The 18275-nt window shown below is 62.3% G+C and overlaps 1 protein-coding gene and 1 long non-coding RNA gene across 2 annotated transcripts in view; one reads left to right on the top strand and one right to left on the bottom strand.

Moving 5' to 3' along the window:
- Nucleotides 1–2909: 2909 nt before the first annotated feature.
- Nucleotides 2910–6644, bottom strand: LOC123635986. Its single transcript, XR_006734266.1, has 2 exons — nucleotides 5781–6644; nucleotides 2910–3011 (listed from the first exon to the last, which is right to left on the bottom strand). It is a non-coding gene; the product is annotated as an uncharacterized LOC123635986 (long non-coding RNA).
- A 9078-nt stretch (nucleotides 6645–15722) lies between these two features.
- Nucleotides 15723–18275, top strand: part of PRDM16 (PR/SET domain 16) — a 309045-nt gene continuing 306492 nt past the window's right edge. The window contains exon 1 of the mRNA XM_045548704.1: nucleotides 15723–16026. Coding sequence (XP_045404660.1) covers nucleotides 15990–16026 — 37 coding nt within the window. The 5' untranslated portion in view covers nucleotides 15723–15989. The remainder of the gene's footprint in view (nucleotides 16027–18275) is intronic.

Below are 18275 nucleotides of genomic sequence, written 5' to 3'. Positions count from 1 at the left end.
CCATCGGGGCAAGAGGGTAAATGGTCACAGTGTGGTCATGCTGGCAGCAACGGGAGAGAAAATAATGTCACCTTTATAAGAGAGTCAGCTGAACATTTTATAATTCTTCCCCAAATCGACTAAGCCATTTTCACAACATAAAACGAGCAAAAAAATGTAATTATTTCAAGGTGTCCTTCACCTCAAACTCACTGGAGACCCACAGCTTAGGGGCTTTAAAAAATACATATATTTAAAGCAAATATTATTGCAAATGACTACTCTGTAATTTGGATTAATTGCTCTGGGTTTTTTCTGGAAATAAAATCTTTAAGGCAAACTCATAAAAACGCTGGCGCGCAGGGCAGCTGTTCCCGCAGTGCGTCGTTTACGGAGTCCGGTGCCCCCACGGGGGAGTGGAGGGCCACGGAGTCGCCTGCTTGGCCAAAGACCCTGGAGGTGTCTGTGTCACCCCCACCAGATGCCACAGCCGGGGACGGCCCCAGCCCACACCTCGGCACCCATCACACCCGGCTGGAACAGCAGCCTGAGAGCCTCAGGGGTGGCCCCACGACCCCCACCCAGGGAGAGTCCCGGAAGGGCCCTGGCCGGGTTCGCCACGACCCCTCCGTGGGGTGAGGGCAGCAGCTCGATGGGGCCCTGCTCCGTCAGCTTCGGGGACCCGCCCAGGAGAACGTGCCCTGTGGGGCTGGGGAGCCTGGCTCCCGCGGTAACCGAGGCCACGTGACATGCGTGGCTGCGTGTGTGTGGGGGGCAGTGGGAGGGCTGTGCAAACGGGGGGAGACGAAAGACTCCCCCACTCCAAGCACCTCCCCGGGGGCTTCCTGCCCTCCTGGGAACAGCTCAGCCTTTTCCCGACACAGGAGCCTGGCGAGACCCTGCGAGGGAGGGGGCTCAGCAAGGCCGTGCTGGGTGTTCGTGTCCAGGAGTGGGTGGCGCGAGCACGTGGAAGGCTGCGGGGCCACGGGGGGATGAAGACGGGGCGGGGGACATTGAGACATCTCTGGGGACCCTTAAGGGCAGTTTCAGCAGAATGAGGGGCGAAGGACGGGGTGTCCGGTGGGCCAAGGGCATGGGTGTCATCTGCCTGCTGTCCACCTAGTGCCATCAAGCACGTCATTTTGTTTGTTCTGTGCGGCAACCCTGAGAGGGGTTATCGTCCTTTCTTAGGTCCCGTGCCCATGGTCACATGGCCAGGGAGTGACAGACGGGGACTGTGCTCATTCAGGTACAGGGGATGGAGGACAGGAGGAGCAGGCCCCAGCCCCGGAGAGCTCCAGCCTGGGCCAACAGCAGACACGGTTGGACCTGCTCATCAAGGCGAAATTCACCACTGCAGGCAGCTGGACACACGGGACGGAGATCTGGGGTCCTGGGCCAGCTCCGTTGCCAGTGTGCACTTGACCTGCAGCACATGCCATCCTCATGCTGGGCCTCAGTTTCACCACGGTTCACTAGGTGGAGGGGTCCATTCACCCAAGCACCCACCTACCCATCCACCAATCCATCCATTCGCCAACCCACCCATTCACCCACTCATTCATCCGCCTCTTCTCCACTCATCCATCCACGTGTCTGTCCACCCACTTATCCACCATTTACCCATCCACCCACCCACCCATCCACCCACCCAGCAATCATCATCTCTATGCCATGCTCCCTTCTAGGCACTGGGGAATAAAGGGAAACAAAACAGTCATGTCCCTGGCTCTCTGGGGGGACAGACCCAATTTAAGGGTGGGGGTGGAGGCTGGTCTCAGCAAAGAGCCCCAGTTCCCCTCACCCTGGTGGGGTTCTTACCCCACCCCCTGCTTCTTCACAGGATCAGGGACAAGGGGGCCAATGACCCAGGAGTTCCTGGAGCCCCAGACAACCCCTGGGGCTTGAGCCTCAAATGAAAGGTGAGTAAATTCTCAACAGAAAGATGAAATTGTCCATTAGTGACCAGTTGGGATCTTCTGAGAAGGCGCCTAGTCTATAGCCACTGGGGACAAGGGGGAACATCAGGTCGGACCTCATGCAGCCTCGGAGGCTCAGCATCAGGAGGGAGGGAGGGACAGGAGTGGGGGCTGTGCCCCAGCAGAAGAGCTGCCCGAGGAACCGCAGGGCAGAAAGCAGCCGGCAGGTGGAAGCAGCACGTGTCCACGAGGAACGGACAGGCAAGTGCAGCTGGGCCACCGCACGGAGCATTGCCCAGCCTGGGAAAGGAAGAGAACGTCACACAAGCCACCACCTGGGTGGGCTCCAAGGACAGTGCGTTAAGTGAAGTAAGCCAGACACCAAAGGACAAATGCTGCACGATTCCACCCACATGAGGTCCCTGGAGTCATCAGAACGGTGGTGCCAGGGGCTGAGGAAGGGGGGTTAGTGTTTAACCGGGACAGGGTGGCAGTTCGGGAAGATGAACAAGTTGGGAGAGATGGATGGTGACGATGGCTGCACGACAGTGTGAGCGTGCTTAATGCCACTGGACTGAGGACTTAAAAATGGTTACGATGGTAAATTTTAAATTATGTGTATTTTACCATAATTAAAAATTTTGAACCTAACAGAAGTGCAGCCTGGCAGTGGCTGGGCGCTGTCCTCTGCAGGGGGCACGGTGCTCAGCCCTGCGCACCCAGCCTCCAGCCTCACCCGCATGGAGGCCCAGAGTGGGTGGGGCTGGCGTGTCTCAGACGAGGACACGGAGCCCAAACAGGCTACCGGCTCACGTGAGCAGGGAGGCCGCAGGGGAGCCGAGCTCACGGCCGGGCAGCTCGCTCCGGAGCTCGCGTGCCTGTCCTCTCTGCAGCCTTGTGGTCAGGAGCCCCGGGACAGCTGCCCACCCCCTGCCCATCTGAACAAGCCGGGAAACCGGGTCCTCAGCTTCGGGTGTCTGCACCCTGCAAGAAGAGAAACAAACTCAGAAATTAATGTTTAGAAAATAAAATTTATTTGATGTGATTCACGGAGCATTCCCAACGGTGGGACCAGGAGAAGCTTCCAAAGGGTAGCAACAGCTGAGCTGGCTCCTGAAGGACACAAAGGATTTTGTTTTTATTTTTAAACATTGTAACAATGATATGAATAATATATATTCACTAGAGAAAAATAAAAATGCAGATAAGCATAAAAGAGGAAAACTTTTGTTGTTGTGTTTTTAAAAAAATTTTTTAGAGACAGGATCTCACTGTCACCCAGGCTGGAGTGCAGTGGTGAGATCACAGCTCACTGCAGCCTCCAACTCCTGGGCTCTAGCGATCCTCCTGCCTCAGCCTCCCCAGAAGCTGGGGCTACAGGTGTGCACCACCACACCTGGCAGAGAAAAAGGTTTTCATACCTTGAAATCCCATCACTCAGAAAAAAACAATTTCAATTTACACTCCTAAAGGTTTCCCCGTGTTTGGGGACGTATCAGGGTGACAGTAACTATGCATCGCATCCCTTTGTTGACTGTCTGTGTAGTGTCCCACTGTAGGAAACTCACGAGCCTCATTCCTCAGCTCTTCCCGTTGCCAGGAGTGGGACACGGGGCGGGCTCTGGAAAGCTCACTGACCAGGACCCAGAGACCCTTGTGGGGTTCGGAGCCCCGGACACAGAGCGTGGCATTAGGCCTGGACCTACGGAGGGACACGTCCTTCCTAAAGCAGCCACAGAAGCCTCTGGGTGGAGAAGGAGAGTAAACACACCCATTCGATAGGACCCCTGTGAGCCCTGCTTCCCACAATAAAGAGATTTCACAAAGCATTCACCCATGGGGTGGGGAGGACAGGGCAGGCCACTGTAGCACCAGTTTCTGAAAGCTGAACTGTGGATGGACCTGTGCCAACTGGGTCACAGGCAGGAGAAGAGTCCGACACAGAGAGTGGGAAGGTGAGATTTTACCAGGTTCATAACCAAGAGAACCTCCAAACCTGGGATTAGCCAAAGAGCACCTCCAGGACTAGGGGTGCAGGGGCAGCCCCAGTTGGAAAGGTACAGTGAAGGAGGGCTGCGACAGTGTCCTGGACCCCTCCCCCTCCCTCTCCTGTCCCCCCCCCCCAGCAACTGCCCCCTACACCACCCTACACCAGCAAAAGTCCAAAGGCCAGTCCCGGGGTGCAGGCAGCTGACTGCAGAGACCCTGTCTTCAGCCCAAACCTGACTCCCAGAAGACAGACCCCTCCAGGTCCCTAAAGACACTGGCGTCCAGCTTCTCAGGACCACCCAGCCGCACATGTCAAAGAAACACGCTCCTCTCTTATTCTCGGGTCCCCACTTAGCCACTCCTCACTCCCCGCAGGCAGGCAGGAGGGACAGAGACCAAAACAGACAGAGCACACGTGGACTGCACGAGCAGGAGAAAGTGCATGTAACTCCACATCCCAAAAATAAAGAACAGAGAAAACAGAGAGCAGGAAACCTGCAAGAAGGTATTTCAGGGAAGTTTCCTAGAGCTGAAGGACACAGTTTCCAGCTGGAAAGAACCGAGTGTATGAACACAGACACCCTCCAGCACACCTCCCTGTGAAATACTGGACCAGCTGAGGCAAAGGGAAGATTCCGTAAGATTCCAAAGAGGAAAAGCGAGTCACACACAAAGCCTAAGGAAGCACAGTCTCCTCAGACTTCCTGGCAGCTGCCCTGGAAGCAAGAAGGCAACGGGGAAACACGCTTTAGAATTCCGGATGAAGAAATGACCTCCAACCCGGAATTCTATACCCAGCCTCACTGTCCCTCTGGGGCGGTGGAAGAATAAAGGCGCTTTCAGACACGCAAAGTCCTAAATATTCTATCTTTCATGTATCCTTTGTCAGAAGTTACTAGAAGATGTGCTCCTCAAAAATGGGAACATAAACCAAGAAAGTACAGTCTGTAGGCAGCAGGAGATCCAGAGGAATTTCGCTAGAGGATGGCCACGCATGTGACATAGAGGTGACAGTCCGCACTGGAGCAGGGTGGCTGTGGAGCCAGACATGGGGACGTCCCCCCCTCGCCTGCCTGTTTCTGCAGCCTCTGCACCCTCATTTCACTTGGGAGAGGCGGGCTCAGATTCTTGCCCTAACCACTTGCAAACGAAGCGTCCACTTCCCTCTGGTATTGTATGAATTTCCTATGGCTGCACTAACAAGCTGCCACAAACCTAGTGGCTTAACGCAGCCCGAAATCTTCAGCTTATGGCTCTGCAGGTCCGAGGTCCAGCACTGGTCTTGCTCAGCGTGGACAGGGCTGCTTTCCTTTCTGGAGGCCCTAGGATCCGCTTTCTTGCCTTTGCCGGGTTCCTGAGGTCTCTGTGATCACCTTCCTTGGCTCACGGCCCTTCCCCATCCTTGAAGCCAGAAGACTGTCACTGAATCTTTCCCACGTCCCTTCGTCCTGACCTGACTCTCCCGTGCCCCTGCTGTCTGGAGACTTCGTGGTGGCACTCACTGGGCCCATCCAGATAACCAGGGCACGCTGCCCATCTTGAGGTCAGCCTCAGCAGCTATAATTCCAGCCACGACCTTAATTTGCACCCCCACTGCCCCCTGCACTCTTGTCCTCCCTCCTCCACGCTTCCGCTCCGGCCACACTGGCCACCGTCGCCTCAGGGCCTTTGCCCTGGCTGTTCCCTCTGCCCAAACGCTGTTCCCCCAGACACGCAGGTGGCTGCCTGTCACTCCCTCGCATCTCTGCTTGAATGTCACCACCTCAGTGAGGCCTTTCCTGACCAGCCTGACGAAAATTATCCCTTCCTTTTGCCCCGGTCCTCACCTCTCTTCCTTCCTGTGTGCCCAGTGCACTAGAATGTTCTAGCCAGCTATGCCGGGCCCTGACATACCTTGCTTACTGCCGCCTTCTGCATGAGAATGTGGGTGGAGGGGTGGGGTGGGGAGGACGTCTGTTCCAGTCACTGCTGTGTCCTCAGGGCCTGAGGCTGTGCCAGTCACAGTAGGTGTGTGACAAACGTGTGTCCCTTGAAGGGGTAGGAGACTCACGCTGCAACCTACTGGCCCCCGGGCGTGAGTCAGCCCGGTGTTCCCACTGGCCTCCACCTGATGTCTCCTGGCAACACCTGGGGCTGACGCTGGTGTCTGGCTCACCTGCGCTCGAAGCCTTCATCTTCCCGGCTGCCGCTGCCCTGACGTCCGCAGCCCGGCAAGGCAAAGCTGCAATATTTGCCCATTCTGGCCACGTCGTATGAGTGGAGTCATGCAATATAGGACCTTTAGTGACCAGCTTCTTGCACTGAGCATCACATCCCCAAGGTTCATTTGCGGCATAGCAGGTGTCGGTGCTTCAGTCCTTTTGGCGGCCAAGCACGGCTCCACTGCATGCTCACGCCCCGCCGGACGCAGCCGACGCAGCCGTTCGTGGCAACGTGAATGCTCCTAGTTCCTTCAACTGGATTAAGCTTCTGCAGCAGAGTCACTGCTGCCAGACTCATTCTAGGCTCTGGGACACCCGGGAGGACCATAAACTTCTGCTGGGGTCGGCGCACATTCTTGGGGAAGGTTTAACAGTTTTTTAACCTCAGCCTTATGGTTCAAAAGCAAAGGCTTTAAAAGCAGTTTGTGGATTTAACACTGTTTTCACCATTTAGACCTGGCTGTGCTGGGCTGACCCGGGGAGGGAGCTTTCTGCGGTCCTGGGCCGAGAAAACAGAAAGGAGGGCAGCAAGGACGGCCGGGCGGGCTCCCCTTGCTGAGCACACACCCGCCACAGCTGAGGAAAATCGCTAAGTGCCTCTTTGATGGGGAAGGCGCTCCTCAATGAATGACATCATTCCGGGAACATAAATCTTGGTTTGCATGATTTATTTATGTTAAGAAACCCACATATGATGCCGAGTTTTCAATGGCTTTGTTTAAGTGATAGTTTTTCCTTTTTAGTGAGAGTTGGAGGATGATAAACAGCTGCAGCTGTAAAAATTAAAGCCAGAGGTGAAGCCAAGGTGATTATTACAGAAAAATGCTGAGTGGGGAGGGGTATTTGGCCCTTCCCTCCTCTAAAATGAAAATTACCCTCTGCCACAATGCGCCACGAACAATTACCTGCTGTTTATTAATTAACCTCTTTTAAAAGCGCCACATTTCTACAACAAACTGTTATTTCTCTAATGTGAAAACTGGCTTATTCGTGTTTATTAGAACAACTATGTCCCATGTGGTCCAGGCTTAGTGCACACTTAACTGACACATATATTTTTTTTAATGACACATTTTATGATTGGAAATACCTTACTAGAAGCCCAGATACTGAGCATGGCTTGCTTGGTGCGTTAGTCTCAAATGGAGCCCCCAAAGCCACTGGCTGGGGCACAGTCCTGGGATGGCCCCCACCAAGCGTGGGTGGTGGGGAGGAAGGGGCACCAGACTCCCCAGTGAGAAGGTGGACTCCGGAGGTACGGCCGAATCTTTCTGCACCCAGGCGAGCAAATGTCTTGGTCATTGTCAGAAGCACATGATGAACGGGAGGCCAGGGGCCTCTGGAACTCACACTTCTGGCACTGCATGAACCCCAGAAATGGGTCCCAGGCAGAGACCCTTCCATGGTGGCACCTGTGCCACCAAGCATGCCTGGGAGAGCACTGCCGGGCAGGGCAAATCACCTGGAGTAGGGGCTTTGTGGTGAGGGAGCCCCTCCTCTGAATCCCACCCCTGCCACTAAGGACAGGTCAAGATGCCCAGGCTCCAAGCATCTGTTTCCCCTCTGTAAGGTGGGAACAAGCTCAGTGCCCACTGCATGGGGTTGTTGTGAGGGTGACACGGCACCACGTTGCAACCCAAGGGCGGGAGGCAAGCCGGGTCACACCCAGCACCCTGCCTGAGCTCAGACACTGAGCCCAGCTCAAACATTCCAGGCCAGGGAACCCTATGGGTAGACGGAGCTTGTCTCCTAGAACAGCCCCCCAGCCCCCTCCATCTGTGGACGGCCACAGATGCTTCATCTGCGTTTGCAGCCTCTCCCCACCGCTCACATGCCCCATCCCTGCTCCCCGTCATCCTATGGGGCCCCCTGAGAAAGTCAGCTTCCTTTTCCCAACATATGTGCAGGGGACCTGGGTGGCTTGCTCACCGCTGGGGCCCTGCTGCATGGGCACATTAAGGAGAGGTGGCTCAGCCTTGGGGGTTCCACGCAGTCCCTGCCCAGGGCCGCTGCCTCCGTCACCCGTGCCCTCATCTCCCTCAGTCTCCCCTGGACTGAAACCCACCGCGGAGATCCGAGGGAAACACGCTGCTCACTCAGGTCTCTTCAATCATTCATTCACAACTCATTCCTTCATTCACTGAGCATGGAGAACAGTCCTGGCCGGGGGCCAGTGGCCAAGGCCTGGGTTGGAGGTTTGTAAGATGCCCTGGAGGCTCGGGGTCTGGTGGAGGAGACCCCTCCGCCCCGTTCCACCCACACCAGCAGGTGCTGAGTTCCAGGAGCGCCCAGCCTTGCCAGCACCCCAGCCGCAGGTGAAGGGATGCGTGAATGAGTGCCGGGTCCCAGGCATGAGCCCAGACCTGTGAGCAGCACTGATTGCAGCTGCCAGGGGACTCGCTGGCCCTAGGCAGGGCAAGGCCAAGAGGGCAGTGCCCGACTGGGTGGGGTTCAGCCCCCACCTGTCCAGCCTGCTGCAGCCGGGAGGTAGCTGCCTCCAGGGCTGCTCAGAGCCTCTGGGGCAGGAGGTGCAAGCGGGAGGGTGGAGGGCTCCCTGTCCCCTCCAGCTCCCGGGAAGCGCCAGGCCTCCACCTGCAAGGCTTGTTGCCCATTTTGCTTTAGGAAATTGGACTCCCAGGAAGCTGGAGGGGCGACTGTGGATCCCAGAGGACGGGGCAGAAGTCCGGTCTGACTAGACTGAAGCTTCCCCTGTTCCCGCCCCAGCTGTCTTCAGCGGGGGTCCCTGTGCTGACAGGTGCCGGCAGGGAGCTGACTGGGACGGGGGCAGGGCCACTCAATCCCTCCTAAGCAGGAGCTTGCCCTGGGTACCCCACCGGGTTTCCATTATGAATCTGGCCAGAGGCTGTCTTCTTCACCCCGGTTCCCAGGCCCGGCCCCACGGACCTGTGGGGGCTGCAGGGTGCACCGTGCTGCACCAGGTGTCCCCTGCCACTGGGGCCACGCCCTTCACGGGGTGGTCTCAGCACCAGGCCGAGGGACTCCGGGATGCAGAGGGAAGGTTGTGGGGTGAGGGCACCGCACAGCCCGGCGCCGGGCACAGGGACCCCCACTTGCTGAGCTGCCCTTGCCGAGGGCTTCCTCCGCCTGGGCGCGGGCGCCGCGGGGCTGGGAGCAGGCGGCCTGTCCCGCACATCGCCTGACCGAGTCCATCACCTTCGGGTCGCTCCGCAGAACTGGTCATTGTTTCCTGGCCAGGGCTGTCCCTGTCTCTGCGCTTTGCTCCCCAGCGCCCGAGCCGCGTCTCCACAGCCGCCTGCGATTGCTGGCAGAAATCAAAGAGCGGAGGGGTGTCCCTGGGCGCAGCCCCGCTCCCTCCCCTCCCCCCGCCGGTCCTGTCTAAAGGCAGTGGGAGGCCTGGAAGATTCGCTCAGGCCACGCCCCCTCCGGGCTTCCCTCACCCCCAGGTCCCCAGTGGTCACCCTGAGGGGCACTTTGTGGCGGAGCCCCAGCTCCCAAGGTCTTGCCCGGGGCTCCTCCGCCGAGCCGGGACTGCAGCCAGCCCGGAAGACCTAAGTGCCGGAGTGGGATGGGGGCGGCCTGTTCCCTCCTAAGAGCTCAGTTGGGACCACTGTCGCCTGCCCTTCCTCCAGGAGCCACTGGGCTCACCCTGGGGTGGCTTCCTCCTCCAGCCCACCCTCGCTGCCTCCCTCCCTGCCTCCGCAGGATTTTGGGTGCTGGGCTGTGCCGCCCGAGAGTTGGAGCCTGGTGCGTTAAACCTGCGGGCGTGCGGGGCCCAAAGGACCAGAGAAGAGCCCCAGGTGAGCCAGACCCCGGCCGGGGGCAGAGGGGAGACCCTCTGGGGCGCGCCGCTGGGCCCACCCAGGGAAGTCGGGGCAGGGGGAGTGAGGGGACGGGCCAGGAAGGGCGACACCGCTTCTAGAGTAACCTTGGTCCCGGCACCACCGCCGTTCACCCCCACCGCGCAAGGTGGCCCAAAAGGGGTCGACTGCGCAGGGTCCATCCGGGTGCTTTCCATCCGTCCTGCTCTCTCCTGCCTGCCCCACAATAAACTGCTGAGAGGAGAACAGGAGTGTCTGGTCCCATTTCACAGGTGGGGAAACTGAGGCATGGTGAAGAAATCCGTCGCAGCTCCTTCACGGTTACACCTGTGGGTGTTAATCCCGCAGGATCAAAGGCCAAGTTGTTTTTCACACTAAGAGCGTCAGCAGTGTGGGGCTGTCCACGGCGGAAGGGACGGAGAGGAGGCTTTGCAAACCCAGATGTGGATTCAGGCACAAGCCGATTCCGGCGAGTCAGCGTCCTCCGCCCAGGAGGTCTGGGCATGCGGAGGGCGGGCTCCCGCCGGGCGATCCCGGTATTCCGCCGCCGCCCGGAAGGCGACAGGGCTCGTCGTTCTCGTGCTGCCTGGGCCCTGCCCGCGCGCAGCAGAACTGGGGACAGAGGCAGCGGCCACGTCTACGCAGGCGGCGTTCTGGAGCGGCTCCTGTGCCACTTCGGATGTGCGTCGTTCCGCGGGCGCCGCGGGACCAACCAGGGCGCTCCGAGGAACGAAGTTGCGCGGCGTGTGCGGGCGGGGGCCGGGGCCAGGGGCTGCGAGCGGCGGGCGGAAACGCCGGCTCCTGGGCTGCGGGCGAGTCTGCCTCACCCAGGCTTTTCTCGCAGGTTCCTTTGGGCCCCGCACGCCCGCAAGTTTAATGCACCAGGCTCCAACTCTCGGGCGGCACCGCCCAGCACCCAAAATCCTGCGGAGGGACGGAGGGTGGGCTGGGGCAGGAGGAAGCCGCCTGGGTCGGTGGGTGGCTCAGGAGCACACGCTGCGCAAACCCGACAGCGGGATTCGTTGCCGCATTTTTAAAGGTTCCGCGATCCAGAGGGAAGGCGTGGGAAACGGATTCCGTTTACTGCCCGCCGTGGGCCAAGCCTGAGGGCAGTTGCCGGAGCCCCGCAGCTTGGCCAGCCCGGTAACGCGTGGTGGCGGGAAGGAGTCGTTGGGGGCTTCCTGAACTTTCTTAGAGACCCCAGTTGGGCCTGATGCGGGAGCCAACTCCCTCTTGGGCTCAAAAGAGGGAGGTCAGGGGGCTTCAGGGTCACAGTCTCAATCTCAAAGCGAAGCAAAACAAAAAACTCCTGATTGGACTCTCAAAGTGCACTTGGCTGCAGCACCCAGGACACTCCGCACACCTTCTCAGGAGAGCTTGGCACCTGGTGAGGACTCCAGGACACAAAGCTGGGCAGAGGGATCCCGCTGGGGCAGTCGGGCGGCCACAGCAACGGCGCTTGCCAACGCCTAGCCCTCCCCAGACTGCCCCACTGCAAGGCACAACCGCCTTCCCGCACTTGAAACAAGTCGATTTCCAAACATCTGGGGTTTGTTCAGAATCATCAACGTGGCTCATGTTCCTGGGGAGTCTTGCTTGGGACGGTCCCCACCCCTCCCAGTGACTCACTCTGGGTCTCAGACCCGGTGTTGGTGCTGGGAGGCCCCGACCTGGAGGGACATCGCAGGAACAGCCTCACCAGGCTTCTGAGCTCGCTGAGCCGGCAACTGGGACCTGTGTCCTGTCTTCTCAAATCATCTGGGTCACAGCAAGGCTCCCCAGTCTTGGGGTGGGAAGAGGGTCAAAATGGGGCCTGAAATGTTGACCCCAGAGCCAGAGGGACTCCCATGGCCCCAGTGTGGAGCTGCGGCATGATGCTGGGGAAGCGCCCACACTGGGTGATTTTGGAGGCCCCGATAGAAATGGCTTTAGCTTTTCACCCCAGGCTGGACGGCTTCTGCATTCAGCCCCCATCGAGTCCCCTGCTGGGCACCCAGTCCTAGAAACAACCTTCGCTTCCCCCTCCATCTAGTGGGAACCACAACAGCTTGTCCCGAGGGACCCAGGTGGTTCCCAGCCTCCTGTTGCTCAAATCTGGGAGATGTTTCACCTGGTGTGGGCAGGAGAATGTGCCCAGAGAGCAAAACCCTCATGTAGACCTGACTCAGTGGTCCAGGTGTTGGGGGTGGGGCAAGGCTGGTGGTCTAGATCCCCTGGGGCAGTTCCAGATCTCTGAGGAAAGCCCATTCCTAAACTAGAGGAGATGAATTTTTATTCTCTGGGCTGCCCACGAGGACCAGTGGGGAGTGGGGGTGGTGAGCTAAACTTGATCTGGAATCCAACAGAGCCTGAGGCTGCTTGTCTCAGAGTTGTTCCGCTAGCACAGAGGAAGGGGAGGGGAAGGGCCAGAACCGGGAGAGGTCCGTCAAGGTCTGTACACCTTGCTGGTTCCCACCCCTGCACACACAGTCCGAAGCAGGGGCTCCCCAGGACCTGAGGGCCTGGGCGGGGTGGCTGGGGCAGCTCTGACCCCAGGCCTCCTTTCACACAGACCACCAGTTGGCATGGGGCACGGGGCACGGGGCCTGGCCAAGCAAAGGGACCCTCTGGCCCGAGTGCATTCGTGGACCCCAGGAGTGCAGGGCGGGTTGGCACAGTTTTACTACTCATGGGCCTCTGGGGCACCCCTGGGGCTTGGGACCCTCCTCACTGCAGGATCAGCCTTTCCCCCTCTCACATCTGGCCTTTCCCCAGAGGAGTTAATCTGATCACGGGTCTCCAGCCTCTGGAAACACAGCATTTCCGCGGACTCCCTCTGTGCCCAGAGCCCGGCAGAAGTTGGTGGTAAAAGTCCCCTCTGCAGCCTCCAGCCCCCAGCAATGAAGCTGGCTCTGCAACGCGAGAGCGGTGCACACCTGTCTCGGGCAGTGGGTGTCTACTCGGCCACACACTCACTGTCCAGGCACAACTCCAGGAGGTCACTGGGAGCTGGGCAGCACTTCACCCCCAGTTTGGGGACCCTGAGGAGTGGTGTCAGCCCTGAGACTCTGCAGAGTTGGACTCGGTTTGAAAACTGCCCCTAAACCTTTTAGTATCAACCTTTTCCCCACTGGGCCCCCACTTGCCCACACTTGTTCCTTCAAGTCCCCAAAAGTGTTTGCCAGGCAAGGACACAGAACAGGGCCCCAGGGAGGACTTGTGTCTGACCTTCCCTCTCCACAGGACGCCTCCATGCCTGACCTGCTCTCTGCTTCTAAGTCTGGCCACGCGGGGGCAGGGCCTGGCCAGGCCAGGGCCATGGCCTTGGGGACGGCCTGCTCGGCTTCTGGAACAGGCTGGGAAGACATTGCCCTGCCGCTGTGGCACCTTGGGATCTAGGCAGCTCAGCTGTCTCCCTGGTCAGCCTTGAGCCCCAGATATTCCTCCCCAGAGCAGCAGCGGCCCCACCCACACCCCAGTGGCCCTAGCAGCAAGCAAGGAAGAGACAGCACAGCCATGCTCACTCCCAGGCCTCCTGCCCCCCCCCCCCCCTCTCTAGGCCCTAACACAAGTGCAGCCCCCGGGATGGCTGTCCTGGCCTATCCCTGCCGGGGCTCTGAGAACTGCCTCCTGAGTGGAGGGAGGGCAGGAAGAAGGCCTGAGTGAGCTGGGGTGACCCCAGAAGAAGTCTGGGCCTTCACAACCTTGAAGCCTGCTGGTGGCGTCCAGCACAGAGGAAAAGGAGGCCAGTCCTGGGCTGGGGGGGGGCTGCGGGAGGAAGGACCCTCTCTGCAGGAGGCACTTCGCAAGCACCATCCTGCCTCCCCAGGCTTCATACCAAACCTCTTGGGAGACTCCGTGCAGGAGCAAGGGAGCCCTAGGTATGGGATGACCTTGAGTCCATTCTGGCCAGCAGCCCCGGTCAGGTTGAGCCCACCTGGAGCCTGCCCTTGGCCAGGGTTAGGCAGGGCAGCTCGAGTGTTCCTGGGCTCGAACACCCCCCACCCCGACCCGGGTGAGCAGGTTCAGAGCCAGCTTGGGCCGGCCAGGGGCTGCGGTGCACCCCTGCTCTGCTACCGGGACTTCCCATCGAGACCTCCCAAGCCCGGCCCTGGAAACTAAGCGGTTCTGTGGCCCAGGAGTGCGGAAAGATAGTCAAGGTGTGGGGAGGGTGGGTAACGGGGCAACAGACCCTCGCAAGGCCTGCGGGGAGTGGGGCTGTGTCGCCAGTGCACTCGGCCCCTCCGCGGGGCGACACTCACCCAGGAAACAGCGGAGGCAGCGGCTACAGAGAGCGTCCTCCGTCCCGGCGGCGAGCAGGGTGCGGGACTGGGCTCCCCGAGCCGTGGGAGCCGAATCGGGGTTCGAATCCGAGCAGAGAAGCGGCTGCGGATTGCGGAGGTCGAAGGCGGAAGGCCCAGCGCACCGCCACCGCTGGCTCCTGCCAAGCCCAGCTCCACTGGGCTTCTCCTGCGGGGTGGCGTCCGCCCTGCGCCCTCCCCATCCGGGGCGCCTCTGCTAGGACGCCGGGGTCTCGGGGTTTTCTCTTGGGCCGCTGCCGTTTCACCTCTTTTAACGCAAAGGCGCGGAGTTCCGTGTGCGGTCCCGTGGAGCTAGCTGCTACAGGTCTCATTGCACAACAAAGGGGAGGAGGGCACGGCCCGGAGTCTCACCGGGGGAGGCAGAGACCCTGCACCGTGGGCACGACCCCTGCTTGAGGGCTCGGGCTGACGCTGCAGCGGCTCCAAGTCCCGCTGCCGGGCAGGACGGGGAAGGGCGCGGGGCAGCGACCCAACCAGGGCAGCGCCGCCGTTTGCTTCCAATTCATTCTCGATTTCCACATACTCAAGCGAGGAATCCGCACTCAACCCATCTGGCCCCCTCTGCCGCCGCACCCTCGAGTTTGAGGGCTGCAGGGGCACAGGAAGCTCCGGGGCAGCTCCCGCCCGCGCCGCGCCACCTGCGCCGCCGGCCCTCCCGCCCGCTACGCACCTGGGCCCCGAGAGGCCAGAGGGGAGTGTCCCCAGAGGCCCCCGGTCTCCGAGGGTGGCCCAGCTCTGGCGCTCGCGCAGCCGGGTACTCACCTGGGGGCGCGGCGGCGCTGGGCGGGGGCGCAGAGGCAGGAGCGAGCGCGCCCGCCCCCAGGGCGGAGAGGTGCGGGCGCCCTGGGACGCCCCGCCGAGGACGCCCGGTGTTCCGACGGCCGCCCCCGCGCTGCCCCGGGCGCAGGGCGCGCTGCCCTCCGCAGCTCACCGCGGGACCGAGAGCGGCGGGTCGAGTGCCGCCCGCCGGCCCGGGCAGTGGCGGAGCGCGGAGCTGGCGGCGCCTCCGCTGTTGTTTTTGAGCCGCGAAGCTCGAAGCGGCAGCCGTTGGGTGGGGGAGGAGGGGAGGGGGCGGCGGGGCCCGGAGGGGGCTTCGGAGGAGCCGGGTTCCGGCGCGCGGGCCGGACAGCCCCGCCGGCGATCGCGAGGCGGGGGCGAGGCGGGGGCGAGGCGGGGGGAGTTCGGGAGGAAAGCGGGCTGGGGCGACGGTGAACGCAAAGCTTTTTAATTAGTAATAAAACGCAATAAAACGAGCAAAGCCAGCCCGGACCCGCGTCCGAACTATCGGCGCGTTTGCCGGGAGACCCAAGGAAGTCGCGTGGAACCCCGCAGCCGCCACCCCATCTTCGGCCCCGGCCGGGGCGGGAGCAGCAGCGCGACGCGACACAGGGGCAGGGTGGGGGGATGGTCACCTCGCCGCCGGGGCCACCTGGGTCCTTTTAAAGGGTCCGGGGTGCGGGCCCCGGGCGGGAGCGCCGAGCAGGGAATGTTTTCTTAAAGGGCCAGTTACGAGCTGTGCTGAAAAGGGGGGGAGGGGGGAGAGATAAGTGAGATGAGGACCGAGAAGGCCGAAGAGAGCCCCCCAATCCCGCGCCGAGGCGGCGGCGGCGGCGGCGGCGGCGCGACGATGAGGATGATGAATACATTGCAAAGTTTTTTTGGCCCCGGCGAGGGGTGTCAGATTGAGTGCTCTGTGCGCATGTGCGAAGGTGTCCAAACTGACAATGCTGGGGAGATGAAGATAGTGTGTAGCTGCTTCTGGACTCAAGGAGGAGGAGAGAGATTCCGCGAGCCGACACCATGCGATCCAAGGCGAGGGCGAGGAAGCTAGCCAAAAGTAAGTCTCCCGCGCTCGGCCGCGCCGCGCCTCCGGGCCCGGGCCGCGGGGCCGGGGCGCCTGGGCCAGGGGTGCGCGTCGGGGCGCGGCCGGCGCGCCTGCGGCCCCGGGTCCCCGGCTCGGCCGCGCGGCCCGGGAGCTGCTCCGCCTCCCGCGCTCCGGGGCGACCGGGCTCGGCGCGGAGGCTCGGGGCGCCCGGGCCGCGCGCTCCCCGAAGGCGCCGGCCCCCTCCCCGCCGAACCCCCTCCCCCCCGTGTCAGGCGCTGGGGCCCGGGAACCCGAGGCGCGCGGTGGGGGCCAGGGAGGGGGGCGGAGGGGGAGCAGGGGGTGGAGGGGAGCGAAAAGCGAAAGTTAGCGAAAAGTTGACGAAAGGGGAGAGCAACTTTTTCCTCCTCGCTCGCTCTCCCTCCCTCTCTGCGAGTGGCTCCCAGTCCTGGTCAAACCATATTCCGGGCTTTTGAAATAGTGGGCGCTAGAGCACCGCCTTTGGCGTCCGCCGGCCGGGCGCAGAGGAGGGGACCCCGAGCCGGGAGGGGCGGAGGAGGGGGCGCGGGCCAGCGCCCACCCGGCTCCGCGGGCACAAGGGCAGGGGTGGCAACGGCAGCACAGCCGCAGCCACCCGGGGAGCAAAATGGAGACTTTTTCCTGGGCTTGGAACTGTGGTCGTGAAGTTTATTCCCAAGCGGTGCCCCGCGTGGTGGCGGGCGCTGCTCTGTGACTCCGGCAGCCTGCGCGGGCAGTCCGGGCGCCTGTGCCTCCGACAGGAGGGTCCCCAACCCGGCCGCCTTCCGAGCCGCCACCGCCGCCCTCCGCCCCGCGCGGACCCTCCCGCACTCGCTTGCCTGGCACAACCGCGAGGCCAGGCGGGGACGGAGCTGCCCCGGCCAGCCTGCCCGGTCCCCGGTCTTACTTTCTCTTTCGCTCCGTCTCGGCCCGAGCCCGGGGCTCCGCGCGCCCAGCCTGCCGCAGGCCGGTCCCTGCCACGGGCCGGGTGCTCCCGCCGCCCGCACCGCCGCCCGCCGCTGCGCCTCCGAGCAGCCCGCGCGCCCTCCGCGCCCCGGCCGCGGGCGCCAAACGCTGCGAGGCCGGCGGGCTGGGGACTGCGGCCCACGCGGCCGCCCAGGCGGGCAGGTGGGGGCGGCTGGCGCCGCGGCCCGGAGAGCGCGGCTCCCGCAGCCCGGCCTCGGCCCGGCTACAGCGAAGCGGCGAGCGCCGCGCGGAGCGGAATCGGCGCCGCCTGCTCCTGCCGCCCCCTCCTCCGCCGGCCGCACGCCCACCGTCCGAAGAGGCGCCCGGCCTGCTCCCCTCGAGGTCCGCGCCCGACCACCACGCGGTTCCGTCCGCGCCGCGTGGGCCCGGTCATGCCCGGCCTGGCCTCGCAGCACCCAGGGCCGAGTCCCGAGCGACAGCCGGGTGGGCGCGGGTTGGCGGCACTTTCTGAAGAAGCTCCGTTCTCGGCTGAGGACACAGCCTGGCTTGTCCACTGCGGCGGCCCCCGCAGCCGTAGGCCGCGCGCCCAGCCCGCCGGGGAAAAGCAGCTCCCGTTTTCTGCCAGACGCCCCTGGGCTCCGCCGCCGGCCATCGGGGCCACTCGGTGAGGCACCCCTCCAGCCAGGCTCCTCTGCCGCTTGCCCTTGGCCTCGGCCTCCTGTGACCTCTGACCCCTCTTGGTGCGAAGAAGGCGCGGCGGGGCTGTGTGCGGGGCTGTGCGCGCGCTGCAGCGGGTGTGCGTGTTGTGGACGTGTCGGTCTGTGTGCACCGCGGGCCTTCTCGGAGTCTGCGCCACCGGGCTGCGGGCCGCCCGGGTCAGGCCCTGCCAAGGAAGGGCCCGAAGCCGGAGCGAGAAATTGGAGAGCGGCTGCGCTCTCCAGGCCTTCGCTGCAAGCGAGAGGCCCGCTCAGCGCACCCCGCGCGGCCCCGGAAACTTCCGAGAGGCTCTTGCGCGGCGGGGGCCAGCCTGGCCTTAGCTCTCCGTCTGCTCCACCTCTGCCAGGTGGGGAAGGTTGCCCAGGCCCGGAATCTGCTCAGGACTAGAACAGGGGCCTGGCAGGCGTCCTGTGGCCTGGACCCGGGGCCAGAAAACTGGAAAACCGGACCCCATGGGAGCCGCGAGTCCAGGCTTCCCTTCCCGGGAGTGCCGAATGAGAAAAAGCTGATGGGAGAATGACTGCCAGGCCCAGACCCCAGGCCCACTCTTGGCGGAGCTCTGGGAACCCCTCCCTCCCAGCTCTACAGCTGGGACCGCTGTC

This window comes from Lemur catta, chromosome 3 (assembly GCF_020740605.2).
Source record: "Lemur catta isolate mLemCat1 chromosome 3, mLemCat1.pri, whole genome shotgun sequence".
Taxonomy (NCBI): domain Eukaryota; kingdom Metazoa; phylum Chordata; class Mammalia; order Primates; family Lemuridae; genus Lemur; species Lemur catta.
Note: the sequence above shows the minus strand (reverse complement) of the source record. Positions and strands in the feature narration are given on the sequence as shown.